At 39.0% G+C, this 17,204-nt stretch overlaps 1 protein-coding gene across 1 annotated transcript in view; it reads right to left on the bottom strand.

Moving 5' to 3' along the window:
* The window catches only part of COQ7 (coenzyme Q7, hydroxylase), a 79,662-nt gene extending 62,934 nt beyond the window's left edge, over nt 1-16,728 (bottom strand). Inside the window, exon 1 of the mRNA XM_044076893.1 lies at nt 16,299-16,728. Within this exon, the coding sequence (XP_043932828.1) occupies nt 16,299-16,559 (261 nt within the window). The 5' untranslated portion in view covers nt 16,560-16,728. The remainder of the gene's footprint in view (nt 1-16,298) is intronic.
* Nucleotides 16,729-17,204: the final 476 nt, after the last annotated feature.

Genomic DNA, 17,204 nt, shown 5'->3' with positions numbered 1-17,204 from the left:
AATCTCATGTCTTGATAACCTATACTTAGAAATATTCCATACTAGGCTGCCTGATTCCAGAGTTTTGTTAATGTACATACCTGCTGAACATGCGACGGCTCCCGCCGTTTCTGCACTCTTGGCTCGTCCATATCAAGCGACCTCTTCCTCCCTGTTCTTATTGGGAGGGGGACAGGTAATAGGCGCCTTTTCCACTGGTATTTTACACCTAACATCTAAATTAGGACGAAGCGAGCCTTCAGCTGACTCTTGTTGTTTAAGACCAGTCATGGATTCTACCGGTGTAGAATATACAGAAAGTGGTAGCGTTGGAGAACAAGGGTTGTCTTGAACATTCAAACCGTTCTCTGATGTTATTTTTTCAACCACTACTCGTCTTTGCCCCGCCTCTTCAGACCTAGGACTCGTGCGCTGTTCCTGTTCCACTCGCCTGTTTTCATTAGTTAAGGCAGATGTCGATCCTCTTTGCCAATGTCCCGGACCGCTCAGGGACTCTGAATGACTTCATGAGCTTGTGCATTGGACACACTAGTTACGTTGTTGTTTTTTGGCCAAACAAATACATTATTTCTACTAAAATTTTGTAGATCTCTTATCAACTTCTTTTTCTTGACTTCTAAAATATATACATATTATATATATATTTTTCTTGTACATATTTTACAGCTAAATGAGGTTTACGTGGACCAAAAGCATTGTTTTTATGAAAGTACGTGGACCAAAAGCATTGTTTTTATGAAAGTTCTTGGACACTGGATGATGCCGTGTGTCAAAAGTATGACAGTAGCATATTTGATTCATTATCGCTTACAGTAAAGCCATGCTGTGGGCACAGTCACCAAACGTTTACCAAAGCAAGTATCCTCTGCTTTTGCTTGGGCTTCTCCAGAAGATGGTAAATCAAAGAAAGGAAATGATCTGCTAGGCCAAAAAAGGGGGACTATGAGAAGTACTTTGGCCTTGTGCAATATGGCTATGTGAATAAATGTCATCAGGTACATTCCAAGATGGCGGCACACTACAGCAGCTTAATTTCAGCTCTCCCAATGTGAAAAAAGAAACTGATAAGATATGGACAAGTAATTCTGCCTGCTGTAGTACAATTCTGTTACTGTAAGCACACTGCTTGGGATGCCAGCATATAAGAAACTTACAAAGCCTGAAAGAAAATCAACTAGAAAAGGTGTAGAGAAAATATGTCTGGGAAGGAGAAAAAAAAAAAAAAAAAAAAAAAAAAAGAAGCTTTACACATCTATTCAAATGAACTGATAGAATAATCTTACAGGTCGAAATGCAGAAAATCACGAACAGCTGATACGGTCCCCCTTGACCAGAGATAGAGAGCCAGAAATTCCTTGGTGTAAAAACACAGATTTTATTCCAAAATTCTTCCAGTACACAAGAGCGAATAAGATATGGTTAAGCGCTTTCATCTGATAATGCCAGATTTCATCAGAACCCTTATTCACTGTAGCTACATAGTTTATAAAACATTTTGGCGCCCATTTTAATTAAATTGATTAATTGGGCACATCTAATTGTCATAGTGCAATTTCATTAAAAAACACTGTTAAAAAATATATATAAATAAATAAATTAATTTCGTAATCAATTATATGGGCACAATATTAAAAACATTTGTATATAAAAATACCATACATAAAGCATCTATTCCTAAATGTAATTTACTACTAAAGTGTTTAATGTTACAATTAACCTATACTTTTAAAATTGTACACCAAATGACTTATTAACTCGGTGTAGGACTTACAATGTGTACTAACAATGCCCACTAGGTGAATCATACCTACTTAATATGCTCTATACACTAGCAATAACACTAGCACAAAGGTACTGTGGCTATACGTATTTGTTCAGTATATGATAAACATTTCAAATGCATCCTACTGCACAACTAAAAAAGGCTTTAGGCTAATATGGTCATTAATTCCTGGAGGTGTAGTGGCATCCAGGCTTATTTGCCATTTGCTTTCAACCCATGCAAGGTATGTCTTCCAATTACCTCCTCTATCCCCCATTTCAACCTGGTCAATAATAGCAAATAAAAAAGTGTGGTCATGACCATTTTCAATAATATGCTTGCTCAACACATTCTTGGGGTCCCCTCGTTTTATATAGGTGCTCGTAAATTCTAGTCTTGAATTTCCTCTCAGTTTTCCCTATATAGTAAGCGGGGCACTTTGTACACGTAGCTATATAAACTATACGTTGCGTATTGCAATTCCCTTTTCTACATGTAACCAGTGATCTAGTAATATTGTTGATCCTTAGTCTAACATTAGTATTTATACTCTTACATTGGTTACACGAACCACATCGAGATGTACCTTTCTTATTTGCCACTTTTATTTTTCTTTTGTTTTGCTCTAGTATTCTCTTTAAATTATTACCCGTTTTGTATACAGTGTTTAATTGCATTCCAACTATATGTCCTGTAGATATAGATGAAGACAGCAACTCCCAATATTTCCTCAGTATTTCAATCACTATATTAGTGTAAGGATTAAACCTCAACACGCACACTTTCTTTTCGTTATCAAAATTCGCTATGGGCTTACTAATAAAGTTCCTTCCCAACAATGGTACATACTTGTTCCCCCATTGACTTTTAACAAAAGTTGTTACATTGTCTAACATATTTTTGGGGTAACCTCTATCTAAAAATAGGTTGTACAATGTTTCTAACCCACTAATCATACATTCTCTAGTGGATGACATCCTAGCTACACGAATGCTTTGTCCCTTAACCACATTGCGAAAAATGTGGGGAGGGTGACAACTACTATAATGTATGTAATAGTTAGAAAACGTGGGCTTCCTGTAAATTTGAGAGGCAAAACCAATCCCTGTATTACTAATCAAGGTGTCCAAATATGCTATTTCATTTTTATCATGTTGGTAAGTGAATCTCAAAAAGTCAGTAGTGTGGTCGAGATAATCTATAAACGATGGTATTTCCTTAATGGGTCCTGTCCAAATGCAGAAAAGGTTGGCCGAGTATGGGACTGCTCAAGCAGAGCAGTTTGAAAAAAAAAAAAAAAAAAAAAAAAAAAATGGTAGAGAACAGAGAATATAGAAAAAAATTGCTGCACCAGAGAAACTGGAACTAACAGACCATATTAATTTTATGAAAGCACAAATAAGTAACTGGACTGGCATTCCAAAGCTGGATTTGTTAATGAAAGGGCACACAGTATGTATGCTCCAAACCTGGCATCCAAGAACTGTATTAGTAAGGATGCACTCATACCAGCAGAAGGAGTTGATTCGGACAAAACTGTAGCAGAAGGGCAAAGCATTAAAAATTGGAGACAGTGGAGTGTTTAAAAAATGATTAGTCAATGTACACAAGACAAATGAGAAGGAAATTTATAATGCTTGAGATGCAGAAAAAGCACAGGAATTGACGAGAACCGAGAGGACCTTGGATTTGAACTGGAAACTAGGGGTTGGGAGATGGAGATGTTTAAAAAGACCACGACCAACACTGAAATTAGTGAATAAATACGAAACTAAAAAGCATCAATTCCATTATGAAATAGGACTTTACAAGAAAAAGTGGCAGAGAAAGACTGGATATTTGTTGACTTTGTTAAACTTGAACGGACAGTCATATACCCAACTTCATATCATTAATGTTTGGAAAGATGCTAAGAAAAGAAAGAAAAGAAAAAAAAAGAAAAGTAAAAATGTTTGTTCTTCACAGTATTTGTGCAAAACATTTCACAATATACATTGCATGTTATATACTGGAACATTTTCAATGATTGCTATAAGTGATGATACTAAAGTAAACAAGTACATTTTTTCTTTAGTGTTGATATAAAGGCATTACAGTGTAAAGAGAGAAGAAAGGCTGGAAGAAGTTAATATTGTAATCTTGAGCTACTGGGATGGAGGACGAGTGTAAAGTACACAGATTATAATATATGCAGAATTGAAAATGTTTTCTTTTACACTGCACTGGTGAATCGCTGGATTAATGCCCTTGGCTTAAGTTTGTGTAAACGAATGTTTTTATTTTTAAGTGAGAGACTGCAATGTAATGGCTTTCTTTAAGCAAATAAATGCTGAATGTCAATTGAGAAAAGATCTATTTTTACATTTCCACGGAAACAAGCTGGCTAAAGGTTAAGGCAATAAATTGGGAGTTCTGGACATTGCTTAATGAGAGAAATGTAAAATTAAAAGGTACAAGGGTAATCAGCTCAGTAAAAAAATAAAAAGTTTGAAATTATTGGAAGTGAATAAAAGCAGTTTTTCTGGTAGCTAATGAATGCATTTACTAGAACAGTGTATTATTTAAAGACAGACAGTGCACTTTTTATTAAGGCTAAAAGTTGGTTTTCTGAAAGCATACAAGTTGTTTTTTCACATACGAGAGGAGAATAAAGACAAGACGAGACAGCAATTAGTGTAAGAAAGAGCACAGGCTGTGCTTTAGCATAGTCAACCTTAATTTTAAGGTAATTAATGCATGTGAGAGCAACTGTTGATTTGGGACAATTGTTCCTACGAGGAGGGTTAATTATTATTTGAAGATGTACATTGTTGTTTTAAGTTAATAGGTATGGAGTTATTTTGGGGACATTTGGAGACCTTTAAGGGTTTGCATTAAAACAAAAGCCTGGTAAAATGTTACATAGATCCATATGTAGAGGACAAGAAAACAGCTGTATAAAGGATCAGCCTGCCAAAGATTAGTGGATGCATAGACATTTTAAAAACATGCTATATATCCACACACACAAAACAGGTGGGAATAATAACATCATAATAGCTACAATAAATGTATTTTCTAATGTGAATGGCCTCACAGATACTGACAAAACAGCAAGAGTACTTAATTATATTAAGAAATGTACAGTGCAAACTACAATGCTACAGGAGACACATCTGGAAAGAAGTGAGTATGTGACTGATAAAGAAATGATTTCAGGATGGTTATTCAGCAAACTATCAGGAACACGGGAAAAGGGGAGTACTTATGCTAATTGCTAGATGAGCGTCAACACTGATAGAAGAAAAAAAAAAGACTAATAGTAGATTTTGAGATAGTAAGGGGCTACTGGCAATGGAACAGAATTAAGCTGGCATGTATTTATATTCCACCTAAAATTGCTATTATGGAGCTTAAACTTTTGGGAGAAATAATCATCTTTCAGCAGGGAATATTACTTATAGGTGGGGACTGAAACTTGATTTGCAATAGCAAGGATGCATATGGGGACCTAGAAGGGAAAACATACCAAAATAGGGTGAATTTCTAAAGAAATTTATGAAAATATTTAATATGGAAGATGTTAATTCAGTAGTAGGAACTTGAAGAGAATTTTGGTATTCTTCCCCAAGATACAATAACTGGGCTACATTATACAGAGATTATATTTCTTAGGAAGACGTTAATTTAATGGAATACTTTGAAACAAATATAAGAATTATTTCAGATCATACACCAACAACAACCAAAATTAAAATGCAGGGTAATGAAGCAAAAATAATACAGTGGCCCTTCCCCACCTACCTTTTAAAAAGGGAGGAATTTAAATAATGGGTAATGGAAATTTGAGAGTTTTTATAGAAAACAATTTTTTTCAGAAGTTATAACTAGTGAGTGGGATAAAATAAAAGTGGAGTTTAAAAACGGGTTAGAAATAAAAGGGAGATATGGTTAAGAAGCAACAAGAATTAGGGGGGCTGACAAAGGCTGAAACACCGCAGAATAAGATGAATCTCAAAAAACAAGAGGTGCAACTGCAGACAGCTAAAGAGAAAATAAGGGAATATCTGAATAATATTGCATTAGTTTACAAAAATTACTCAACAGCAATTTTTTTTTTACTCTTTCAGCACAATGATTTAGGCAACAGGAAGTAGAAAGGATTGTTGCCAAACGTTGGGAGATAACATGAAAAATAACCACAGATCCTGTACAGATACAAGAGATATTTTGGAAATAGTATGAAAATATAAAGCAACGAACTTTAGAAATCAAGAAACAGCACAAATGGAAATATTTATGCAAGACTCAAGTATGCCAAGGTTAGAGGCAGATAAAACTCAACAATTAACAGTTGTGATAGAGGAGATAAAAATGGTGACATGAGAGGAGATAAAAATGGTGACATGTAATCAATCTGCAGGAAATTCTCCAGAAATAGATGGTATTCCTGTGGAGGAAAGTTATAAAAGATCCAGAAGGTTTTGTTTAACAGTATTTAAAAGGGGAAGCACCAGCATACTAGAAGAAAGATGTGGTGGATGTAACACCTAGACAGTAAAAGACCCATCAGATCCATGTTTTAAATTATAAATGATCAATTTATGTCTAATAGCTAAAAGAATGGCAAAGGTGTTGCCAAAATTGATAGATATGGATCAATGTGGTTTTATGGAGGGAAGGCAAACATGTGACATTAATAGAACAATTATGATCCAGCAGGAAAGCAGACTGCAAGAAAATACTGGTGTTATTGGTAGATCTTCATGCAGAGAAAGCATTCCTCAGAGTAAGCAGAAATTTTAGGAGTAGGACAATGGAAGCATTTGCATTCTCTGATACAATAACAAGGTTGATTAGAAGGGTATATGTAGGATTGGAAGCAAAAATTAAAGTGGGAGTGTACGCCTCTGACAAATTGTAACTGAACAGAGAAAACCAGGCAGGGTGTCCTCTTTCCCCTTTATTTGCTTTATCTTTAGAGCCACTGGCAAAGAAAATAGGAGACCCAGAAATTCAAGGATATAATCTGTATGGTAAATCAGGAAAAGTTATCTGTATTTGTAGACTATTACTTTGTACTTGATAAAACCATAAAATTGTTGTGGAACATTCTGAAACAGTTTCAAGACTTCTGGGCTATAAAACTAATGAAAACAAAACAAAGGATATAGCTGTAAACTATGTACACAAAAATTGGTTCAGCAATACCCATATTTATGGGAACATAAGTATTTAGGAGTATAGCCAAAAAGGATTCTGTTATGGCAGCTAAGGATGTGTGGGAAGAGACTAAACAAAAGATAATACAAAAACTGAGAAACTGGAAGCTTGTGTTTAGGAATATGGATAGCAAGATACAAGCAGTGAAAACGTTTTTAGTCCCTTTAATTTTACATACAGATTAGGCATATTTTTATCAACCAGACAAGTTGTGGACAGTAATAAAGAATTGAAGGATTTTATCTGGGTGGGAGGAGGACAAGGGTCAAGTGGGATACATTGTTCCTTCCAATAGAAGGAGGTGATTTAGAATTACCTGATTTGAAGTAATATTTTAGAGCTACACAATTAAGGCTGATAACACAAGCAGAAAGTGGAAAGGGATGACGATGAAGCAGGAGAGAAATTCAAGAAAGGAGAAAAGTGTAGGATTTTAAATACAGATACTTAAGGAGAATAAACAGCAGCCAAACAAATTATATTCATAAAGCAGCAGAAAATATTAAAAAAAACTAAGCCAACAAGAGAATGCAGAAAGGAGATACTGATGATATGGATGACTGCAATTAGGAGAACAGAGAATATGCAAGAAGGGGCTGGACTTTACTGGAGAAAACTGGCAAAGGAACAAAAGTACTGGCAGCAAACAGCTAGAGAGACAAAGGTAAGATAATGGGAAGAGACCAAGAAGACATTTAGACTACAAGCTAGAAACTGCTCTCCCTATCAGGGACTGATATCAAAGGGGAAGCCCAAGTGAAAGACCTGAACTGGTTGAATTTTTAGTTGAATATAGAGCAGAAGCTATGGGGAAAAAAAAAAAAAAAAAAAAATGAAAAATGATCCAGCCATCAGGATAACACTGTTTATTAGTACGCAAAGCTTTCGACCTTACTAGTTCTCTGTCAATGCTGCATTGACAATGAACTAGTAAGTTTGAAAGCTTCGTACTAATAAACAGGGTTATCCTGACAGCTAGATCCTTGTTTTTTTCATAATCTCCGTTTTTGGTCCGTTGGATCCACTTGGTCACTTTCTAAAGTTTTTTTTTTTTTTTTTTTGAACCTAGAACTGCTTCTAAAAATGGATAATTAGTAGGGCATATACAATATTGCACAACTACTACTACAGACATCAGAAGAGATTAGAAAAGCTTGGAAGATAGACTAGATAAGCAACTCACAAGGAAACAATGGGAGGACGTATATATGGCTATCAAACATGCAACAAAGTCTACAAGATATAGGATTTTTGCTTGGAAGTGTTTGCATAGATATTTTTATACCCCGAGCAGACTCCAAATAATTTTTACTTTGGTATTGTGTACTAAAATGGAGCAGTTTAACAAGAATTAGGTGATTTGTCTAAATTTATTGAGTAGGGGATATAGTAGACAACAGGTGGTTACATCAGTGGATGCAGTAAGGTCTGAGTGGAGGCAAGGGGCCAAACCTTGGTACAACAGGAAAGGTAGTAATGGAGACATGAATAGGAAAAGGGATGTTCATTGCAGACAAGGACAATTTATACTTGCATATGGTAAAGACATAAGGGGTGTTTGTGACATTATTAAGAAGAAGTGGGGAGTTCTGCGTATGGATCACAGAATAGCAGAGATGGTTGGAGAATGACCAAGCTTTACTTGTAGGCGGAATAAAAATTTAAAGGACATGCTATGTCATGAACCCAAGTTAGGTCTTGACAAGATGGTCAGGATAGAACGTCAAGGCACTTTTCCTTGCTGTCACTGTAAAGCATGTGACTATATCTATAAGGATAATTTATTTATACATCCCACAACAGGACAACATTATTTGAAGGGGTATGCAGACTGTAGAAGTATGAATCTTGTCTATATAGCTGTGTCAAATGTGCGATTCCTATTACGTTGGTAAAGCCAACTGTATGTTAAAAGAACAGGATTTTTGGACATTTGTATGAAATTAGACATTTGAACCTGCGTTATGCTTTAGCACAACATATTAGTGAAAAAGAAGGTCATTCGAGGTGGGGGATGTTGCTAATGAAACAGAATGCAATGAAGCGAAGTGGATAATAAAGTTAGGGGCTGATAGGAGCCCAGGTTTAAACACTGCTGTTCCTTTAAAACCTTTCCTAAGAAAAAGGAGGGTAAAATACTAGGATTGGATGGTATGGTACTTAAAACGCATGTTTTAACTGTTTCAATGTATCTGAGGAAGGGCCTGTCACCTGAAAGCGCTCATGTGCACTAAGTTTTATTGTACTTTGGATACTGCCTTGGTGTCTCTTCATACAAGTTTTATTGGGATACTTGGGTATATGGCAAATGTTGGAGGTGTGATGGGAAGAAAAAATATCTTCCCGGTAAGAAGTTCACAGACAAGATTCACTGCAGAGTAGTTTCTCAGAAATATTGGATGACCAAAAGGGTGTAATTAAGGATTTTTTTTGAGCTAGTATATAGGAACTGAATTGCTCAGACATAGTAAGGTCTTGTTGAGTTTAATTTTGGTGATGCCAAAAAAGCAATTACTAGAAATTCGTAGTTAACATTGTAACAGAGATAAAAAAATGGAAATGGGATCTTTAGAAAAGGGTAGACACAAATTACATTGACAAAACGGAAATTGTGGAAACAATACATGCATACATGCAGAATAGTGTTTTGGAGGAGTGAGGTTTTTAACTCGTGTTATTAGCAGTCAGCAACTCCGACAGTCTTCAAGGTAAATGGCATCCCTTAGGATGCAACTGGCAACTATAAAATTGTTCATGTGGATGGCCTACTGGCAAACACAGATGATTTTTGGATAAAAAAGAAGTTAAGGTCAAGCTTCCAACCCATACCCACTTGCTGATGTAACATGCAACTGTCATACTGAGAGTGGATGGCAAACACTCCCCAAGGAAGGGAGTCATGAAAGGCAGGTAATGTGGATAGTGCTGCTTAATCTCCATACCAACTGATGTGGAGGCTGGACTCGTGAGATCAAGCTCCCCAACATCCTAGAGCAGATGCATTCTTAGTGAACACATAAGCTGGTTTCTTACTAGATAATTATTTATTTCCAGTTTTCCACTCAAATCCACCCACATAGCATACACATTAGCAACTCATGTTGAAATCTAAGTTTGTAACATTATCACAAATAATTCTGCACATTAAAATGCTTTCATATTCTAACCTTGTATTACACTGTATCCACTTTCTCATTATCTTCCTCTCAACTAAACTCACGCCCACCAAAATTTCCTTCCTCTGCCAAATTAGCTACTTTAATTTAATAACTCAATAAGCTATTCCATTATCCTTACCATTCTTACTATACTTATTCTACCTACATTGTTATAAATTATTCTACATAATTTACTGTTAATACAGGCAATTTCAAGATGCTACTGCTCCGTTTACACACACACACAATACTCGCAGAAGGGCTAGCCACCCAGAGTTCTGAAGTAGCTTAGAGCCTGTTGTTCAAATACTACATACCTTGGTTCTCTGCAGTCTTTGTCAGGCTGCTGCTAATACTGCTACACTACATACATGTATTGGTTGAACATCCTGGGGCTGAGGAACTGGAAAAGGTAAAGATTTGTTCCTACCCAGAAGTGCAAGTAACTCCTGGGCAATCTTTATATGAACACAGGTATCTGAGGTCTACAGAGTGCACGCAAGCTCCTTCTTATAAGTAGTGAAGGTCTGACTGCACTATGATCATTCAAAATCTCAGGATAAAGGTGCTCAGGCCACTGTGATCCAGTAGTGGGGCTATTTTAAAAATAGCTGAAATATTAAAATCCTTTTCTGGTCTAGTATATTGAAAACACAATAAGCCTTTTTTTTGACTTGGTAGAACCTCTTAAATGGCTCTCTAATGTAAGAGCTTGCAGACTTCCCTGATTGCTGCATTTCCTCTGATGGGGTGGGATGTCAGGCAAAGGGTAATGTGTGTGTGTGGGGGGGGGGGAAGAGTCTATAAAAGGAATTGCATACTCTCTGGATATGATGCCCGTATCCATCTGACTTTTGGCAATACTGATCCAACCTGATCAAGGCACAGGGGATCTCTTGTTTTCCAGAGTGGTAGAGGTAAGCAAGATCTCAGGTCTGTTACGGTCCACTAGTGAATGGAAAGCAGCCTCCTGGGGGAACACACAGAACCTAAATCTCTGAGACGGACTCTTCTGGAAATTGCTCTGCTTACTGGGTTTTGTCCCAGCTGCTTAGGTTCTGGTCGTATGCTACACTGAAACCATTAAGTAGCACTGGTTCCTGTGCAGCTGCCAGAGAAGGTATGCTGTTGAGGGTAGTTGCTGACACCCATAGCCATTGGGGAATTTAAGAAACTCCACAAAAGTGTATATACTAAAAGGTTTTCAAATTCTCAATGGATTGTTATTTTCTAACATGCATAATGTCACTGCAGACAGCACAAGATGGCAAATTAAAAATTACAAAGGGCCTCAAAGGATATCATCTGTTTTGGCCATAACAGAGGGTTAAATCTGTGCAAGTCTTAAAATGGCAACCCAGCCCACAAATAAGTGTGTCAGAGTAAGCAGGTAAGCCTTGACACACTCACAGACAGACTACTTCCACTATATATATATATATATATATATATATATATATATATATATATATATATATATATATATATAATCTGTGTGTGTGTTAACATTCGTCCCACACAAGACAAAAGTACGGTTTTGTACCTACCATAAATGTAGATGTTCGAGGATCTCCATTGCTGCAGTCCTGACTAGTGGGTACTCCGCTGCCCTCCATCGGCCCGAATACCAAAGGGCTAGATATGGCGTCGGTCATGGCGCTCGAGACTGACGTGGTGTCAGTATAAATGCGCATGACCGACACCATAACTTTAGTCTTTCTTGCCTCAGATGTCAGAATGCTAAAAAAAGAACACCACCCAAAAACCCCAATCTAAAAAGAAAAGGGGGAAGGAGGGAGGGAAAATTGGACTGCAGCAATGGAGATCCTCGAACATCTACATTTATGGTAGGTACAAAACCGTACTATGTTCGTAGTCTCCCATTGCTGCAGTCCTGACTAGTGGGTAGAATCCCAGAGCAACGGAAAAAACAAAAAGGGAGGTCGGACAACTAAATATCCTGAGGAGCTGCAGACATGCCCTGTAAGACTGCAGTGGCAAACCCAGCCCTAGACTTAGAATAAAGAGGCAAATGATAATGCTTTGTAAAGGTATGTACAGAACTCCAGGTAGCTGCCTCTAGAATGTCTTTAGTAGCTACCCCTCTTAAAAAAGCAGTAGATGTGGCCGTAGCCCTAGTAGAATGAGGCCTGATCCCAACTGGAACTTCTTCACCATGATGAGAATAACAAAAAGCAATACAATGGCCAATCCACTTGGAAATAGTTTGTTTCGAGACAGCTTTTCCACGGGAAGTCACAGCAAACGAAACAAACAACTGATGAGAACTTCTGAACTCTTTGGTCCTGAACAAATAATATCGTAACTGCCTATGTACATCCAAAGAATGCAAAACTTTTTCCCCTTCAGTTTGGGGGTTAGCATAAAAAGTAGGCAAATGTATAGACTGGTTCAATGCCACATTAGAAACCACTTTAGGCAGAAAAGTAGGATTAGTACGCAAGGAAACTCTGTCCCTGTGAAAAATCAGAAAAGGTTCCACTGCCATGAGAGCCTGTAATTCAGATACCCTTCTAGCAGAAGTAACAGCCAACAAAAAAGCAGTCTTCCAAGACAACAACTTCAAGTCAGCCATAGCTGCAGGTTCAAAAGGAGGCAGAGTCAGCTTCTCCAAAACAAAATTAAGATCCCAAGTAGGAGTAGGAGCCCTCCGTGGGGGTCTTATATTCTTTGCCCCTCTAAGAAACTGTTTAAGCAATGGATGTGAAAATAAAGGAGGGTCACCATCATAGTGAGCAGAAATAGCTGCAGCATGCACTTTAATAGAAGAGAAAGACAAACCCTTGTCCAATAACATAGTCAAATATTGCAATGTACAACTCAAATCAGGCAATGTGACATCAAAGCCCTTAGCTGAACTCCAAAGAAAAAATCTCTTCCATTTATCAGCATAAACTTTTCGAGTACTAGGACGCCTGGCTTCCAAAAGAACATCCAAAACTTGTTGAGGGAGCTGAAGGCCCTCATTCTCTAAAACTGAATGTGCCAGGCTGTCAGGTGTAGGGATCGCACCCTGACATTGAGAAAATGATTGTTTTCTTGAGACAATAAGTGAGGAATCCGTGGTAATGGCCAAGGGGCCCCCTGAATTAAACTCCTCAACAGAGGGTACCAATGCTGGCGAGGCCAATCCGGTGCTATAAGGATCATGCACGGTTTGTCCCTCCTGACTTTCAACAGGACTTTTGGAAGAAGAGGCAGAGGAGGAAAGGCATACACGTGAAGGTTGCTCCAACTGAAGGATAGTGCATCTATTTTCCAGGCTTTCGGATGAAACAGCCTTGTGCAAAACAGAGGTAGTTGGAAATTCAGAGGAGAAGCGAACAGATCTATGTCTGGAGTTCCCCAAGCCATGGTCAACTGACGAAACACCTGAGGATCCAATTTCCATTCGTGAGGATCCACCATTTGTCTGCTCAGAACATCTGCTAACGAATTTTGTTCCCCTGGCAGAAACTGTGCTCGAAGAGTGATGTGCAGATCCAAAGCAGTTTCCCATAACAGCATTGCTTGTCTGCAAAGAGGGTAAGAATGAGTTCCCCCCTGCTTGTTGATGTACCACATGACAGTTGTGTTGTCTGTTCGAATCAACACTAGTCCCGGGTGAAGCAGATCCTTGAATGCTTTTAAGGCAAATTGAACTGCCAGCATCTCCTTCATATTGATATGCAAGTGAAGCAACTCCGGGGGCCAAAGGTCTTGAATCCATTTTCCTTTGAAATGAGCACCCCAGGCTGACTCCGAGGCGTCTGTCATTAATATCTGACTTGCCTCTGGTTGGGTCACAGAGAGTCCCTTGTTTAGGTGACATTCCTGAGCCCACCACACAAATTCCTTCTGGATGCAAGGAAGAATCCGAATGACAGTGTCCAAATCGTGGCTGTGTTGAGTCCAAACGCTTTTGAGATACCATTGTAGCTTCCTCATATGCAGTTTGGCATTGGGAAGTACTAGAATGCAAGATGCCATGAACCCCAAGGCTTGAAGGACTGTCCTTGCAGTCAGCCTGGACAGGACTGATAGCTGTAGGAAGTACTGGTGAAGATTTCTTTGTTTGTCCGGGGTAAGAAATGCCATCTGAGTCGCTGTATTCAGACTCACACCCAGAAAACACATCTCTCGTGAGGGTACTAGACTGGACTTTATTTCGTTCACAGAATACCCCAGGCATCTGAAAACTGTCATCACACACTGCAGATGTCGAAGTAGTGCGTGCTTGTCTTGAGCCAGTATCAAACAATCGTCCAGATAAGGATAAATCTGAATTCCCGTAGTCTGAGAAAAGCTATTACTGGAGCCAGGACTTTCGTGAATACCCTGGGCAGTAGACAAGCCAAAGGGCAATGCAGAGAACTGATAATGCAAATTCCCAGTCCGAAACCTCAGGAATTTCCTGCAACTGGGCCTGATAGGAATGTGGAGATAGGCCTCCTTGAGATCCAAAGTCACCATCCAGTGATCCCTGCCCAGCATAGGCAACAGCTGTTGCAGTGTTAACATCTTGAATTTCGGAATTTCTAGAAAGGTGTTCAGAATGGATAAATCCAGAATGGGCCTCCAAGTATTGCCCTTCTTTGGCACCAAGAAAAGACGGGAATAAAACCCTGTGCCCCTTTCCGCAGAAGGAACTTCCTGTACTGCTCCCAACTGGAGCAGAGAAGAAACCTGTGCTTCCAATTTTTGCTGATGAGGCACATCCGGCATACCGTTGAAAGGCGGGAAAGTGTGAAAATAAAATTTGTAGCCTCGAGTTACAATGTCCAACACCCATTTGTCCTGGGTAACCAAATGCCAATTCCCGCTGAAAAGTCCCAGTTTTCCGCCCAGAGGAGCTGCCAGCAAAGCAGAGTCCGGCAGCCGAAGACACAGGTCATTGGGTCTGCTTCCGAAAGGACTGACCCTTGCCCTCTCCAGCAGAAGGGGTAGAGGAACTGAAAGACCTAGAAGTAACAGGGCCCTGAAAGGAAGCCCTACCTCTACCATGCCTCGACTTGCCCCTAGAATGAAAATCCGAAGAGGGAAAAGACCATCCCTTAGCAGGCCAATTCCTATTGAACTTAGGAGGCTGAACCTGTAAAAATTCCTTAACTGTCTGCATAGATTTAGCTTTTTCCTCCATTTTTTTCAAAACTAATTCCACAGGAGGGCCAAAAGAACATCAGACTGCAAAGGAGCATCCATAATACGAGCTTTAACATGCTCCGACAAGGACTGACCTTTAAGCCAGGCATGTCTGCGAACAACGGAACTAGTAGCAGCCACCCTGGAAGAAGCTTGTAAAGCATCAAAACCACACTGCAGAGAATGCTTCCCAACCTGGTCTGAAGCATGCACTAAATCCTGAAGCTCCTTACAGTCAATACCTTCAGCTAAAGCATCCACTTTACATTTCAATTGACTTAACAAAAAATTCTGATACTTGAGCATATGAAACTGACAATTCAAAGCCCTCATAGCCAAAGTAGAAGAGGTATACAGTTTTTTACTGACATCCGACAATACTGAGACAAGAAAAAGACAAAAAAGAAAATGTCCCCAATGGGGTACTTAGCCCAACTTGGTCTCCGGTCTGAAACTCGAAAACCGACAATTCCAGAACGCCGAACGGCACTTGCAAATTCTGCTTCTGCTCAGGACCATGCGGCAAGAAAGACTGAAGTTATGGTGTCGGTCATGCGCATTTATACTGACACCACGTCAGTCTCGAGCGCCATGACCGACGCCATATCTAGCCCTTTGGTATTCGGGCCGATGGAGGGCAGCGGAGTACCCACTAGTCAGGACTGCAGCAATGGGAGACGACGAACATCACACAAATGTTAGATGAAAAAGGGAAACCGGTCCAGACAGTAACCATAACAGTATACCATGACTCTGGACTCTGATGAAGCACGTGTGTCAATTCACTTTCGTAGTAGCCACATCAAACAGAACTTTCCACATATAAAACAATGTGGAAGGAAATAATGTTTGCCCCCAAGTATCAATATGCAATCACAAAATAAACTTGCGTATAAAAAGTAAAACAGTGTAAAGAATGCTGCACAGAAGAGATGAGAAATTGCAATTTGATATTAGTACATTCTGTCACATAAAAATAATGTCTCCTATGGATATCGAAAACAGTAAAGCTCAAAACATTACTATAAACAAACCTGTATCACTGGGCCCGCTGCGGTTCGACTCAATATTGCCATTTGTCCTGCATATATGCGATTAGCACCATACTCTCCTGCATGGTCCACCCTGATAATTCGGTCTAAGACAGCTTTATTCACACCCACGGCCGGCCATAGGCTAACTAGACGACTGCCTAGGGCGCCGTACAGGCCGGCCTCAAAAGGACGCAATTCACGGACCGGAGCTCTGTTGTGACAACCCCTAACCAGGAAAAGACGAACAGACAACAACAACATATCTTTTTTTTTTTTTTTTTTTTTTAATTTCACCACCGCCCTAAAAACTACAATTGCGCCCTCCCCGGCCTCAAAAGGGCGCAATTTACAGAGCGGAGGTCTGCTGTGACGATTCCTAACCGGGAAAAGCCGAACAATATTATTTTATTTATTTATTTTATTTCACCGCCGAGAGGCTAGCTAGCGTAGCAACAATTGCGCACGTCCTTTAACTCATTACCTCCCCCTGCATGATATGCATGCTGAAGGTGATGTGAGTGGCCGCTCTTATTGAGCATTATTTAGACGAGCCTATCATCTTCCAAGTAACTAAAACATAACTAGAAGAGTTCAAAGACCACATATTCACTAAGAGAAGTATACAAGAAGCTTGTGAACAGAATTAATGTAACATGCATCATATCTGTATTTTCACACACCAGACAGTGGAATGTGTGGATTGGAAGATAAACACCTCTACACAAAATATGTATTTTTAATAAAGAAAACCCTTTTCTTGAGAAGCATAGCACTCTGTCTCCCTACTACGATGTGAATTGATGGGATTCACCCCCTAGCCACCTCTTCAGCAAATAAGGATACCATCTGATCCATTGCAATTTGTTACTCTGGAAAGCAGTGTTTTTCCACCCATTTACTGGTTAG

This window comes from Protopterus annectens, chromosome 7.part0, assembly GCF_019279795.1.
Source record: "Protopterus annectens isolate FY-2018-M chromosome 7.part0, PAN1.0, whole genome shotgun sequence".
NCBI lineage: Eukaryota > Metazoa > Chordata > Ceratodontiformes > Protopteridae > Protopterus > Protopterus annectens.
The sequence above is the reverse complement of the archived record's forward strand: the minus strand, read 5'-3'. Positions and strand labels throughout refer to the sequence as shown.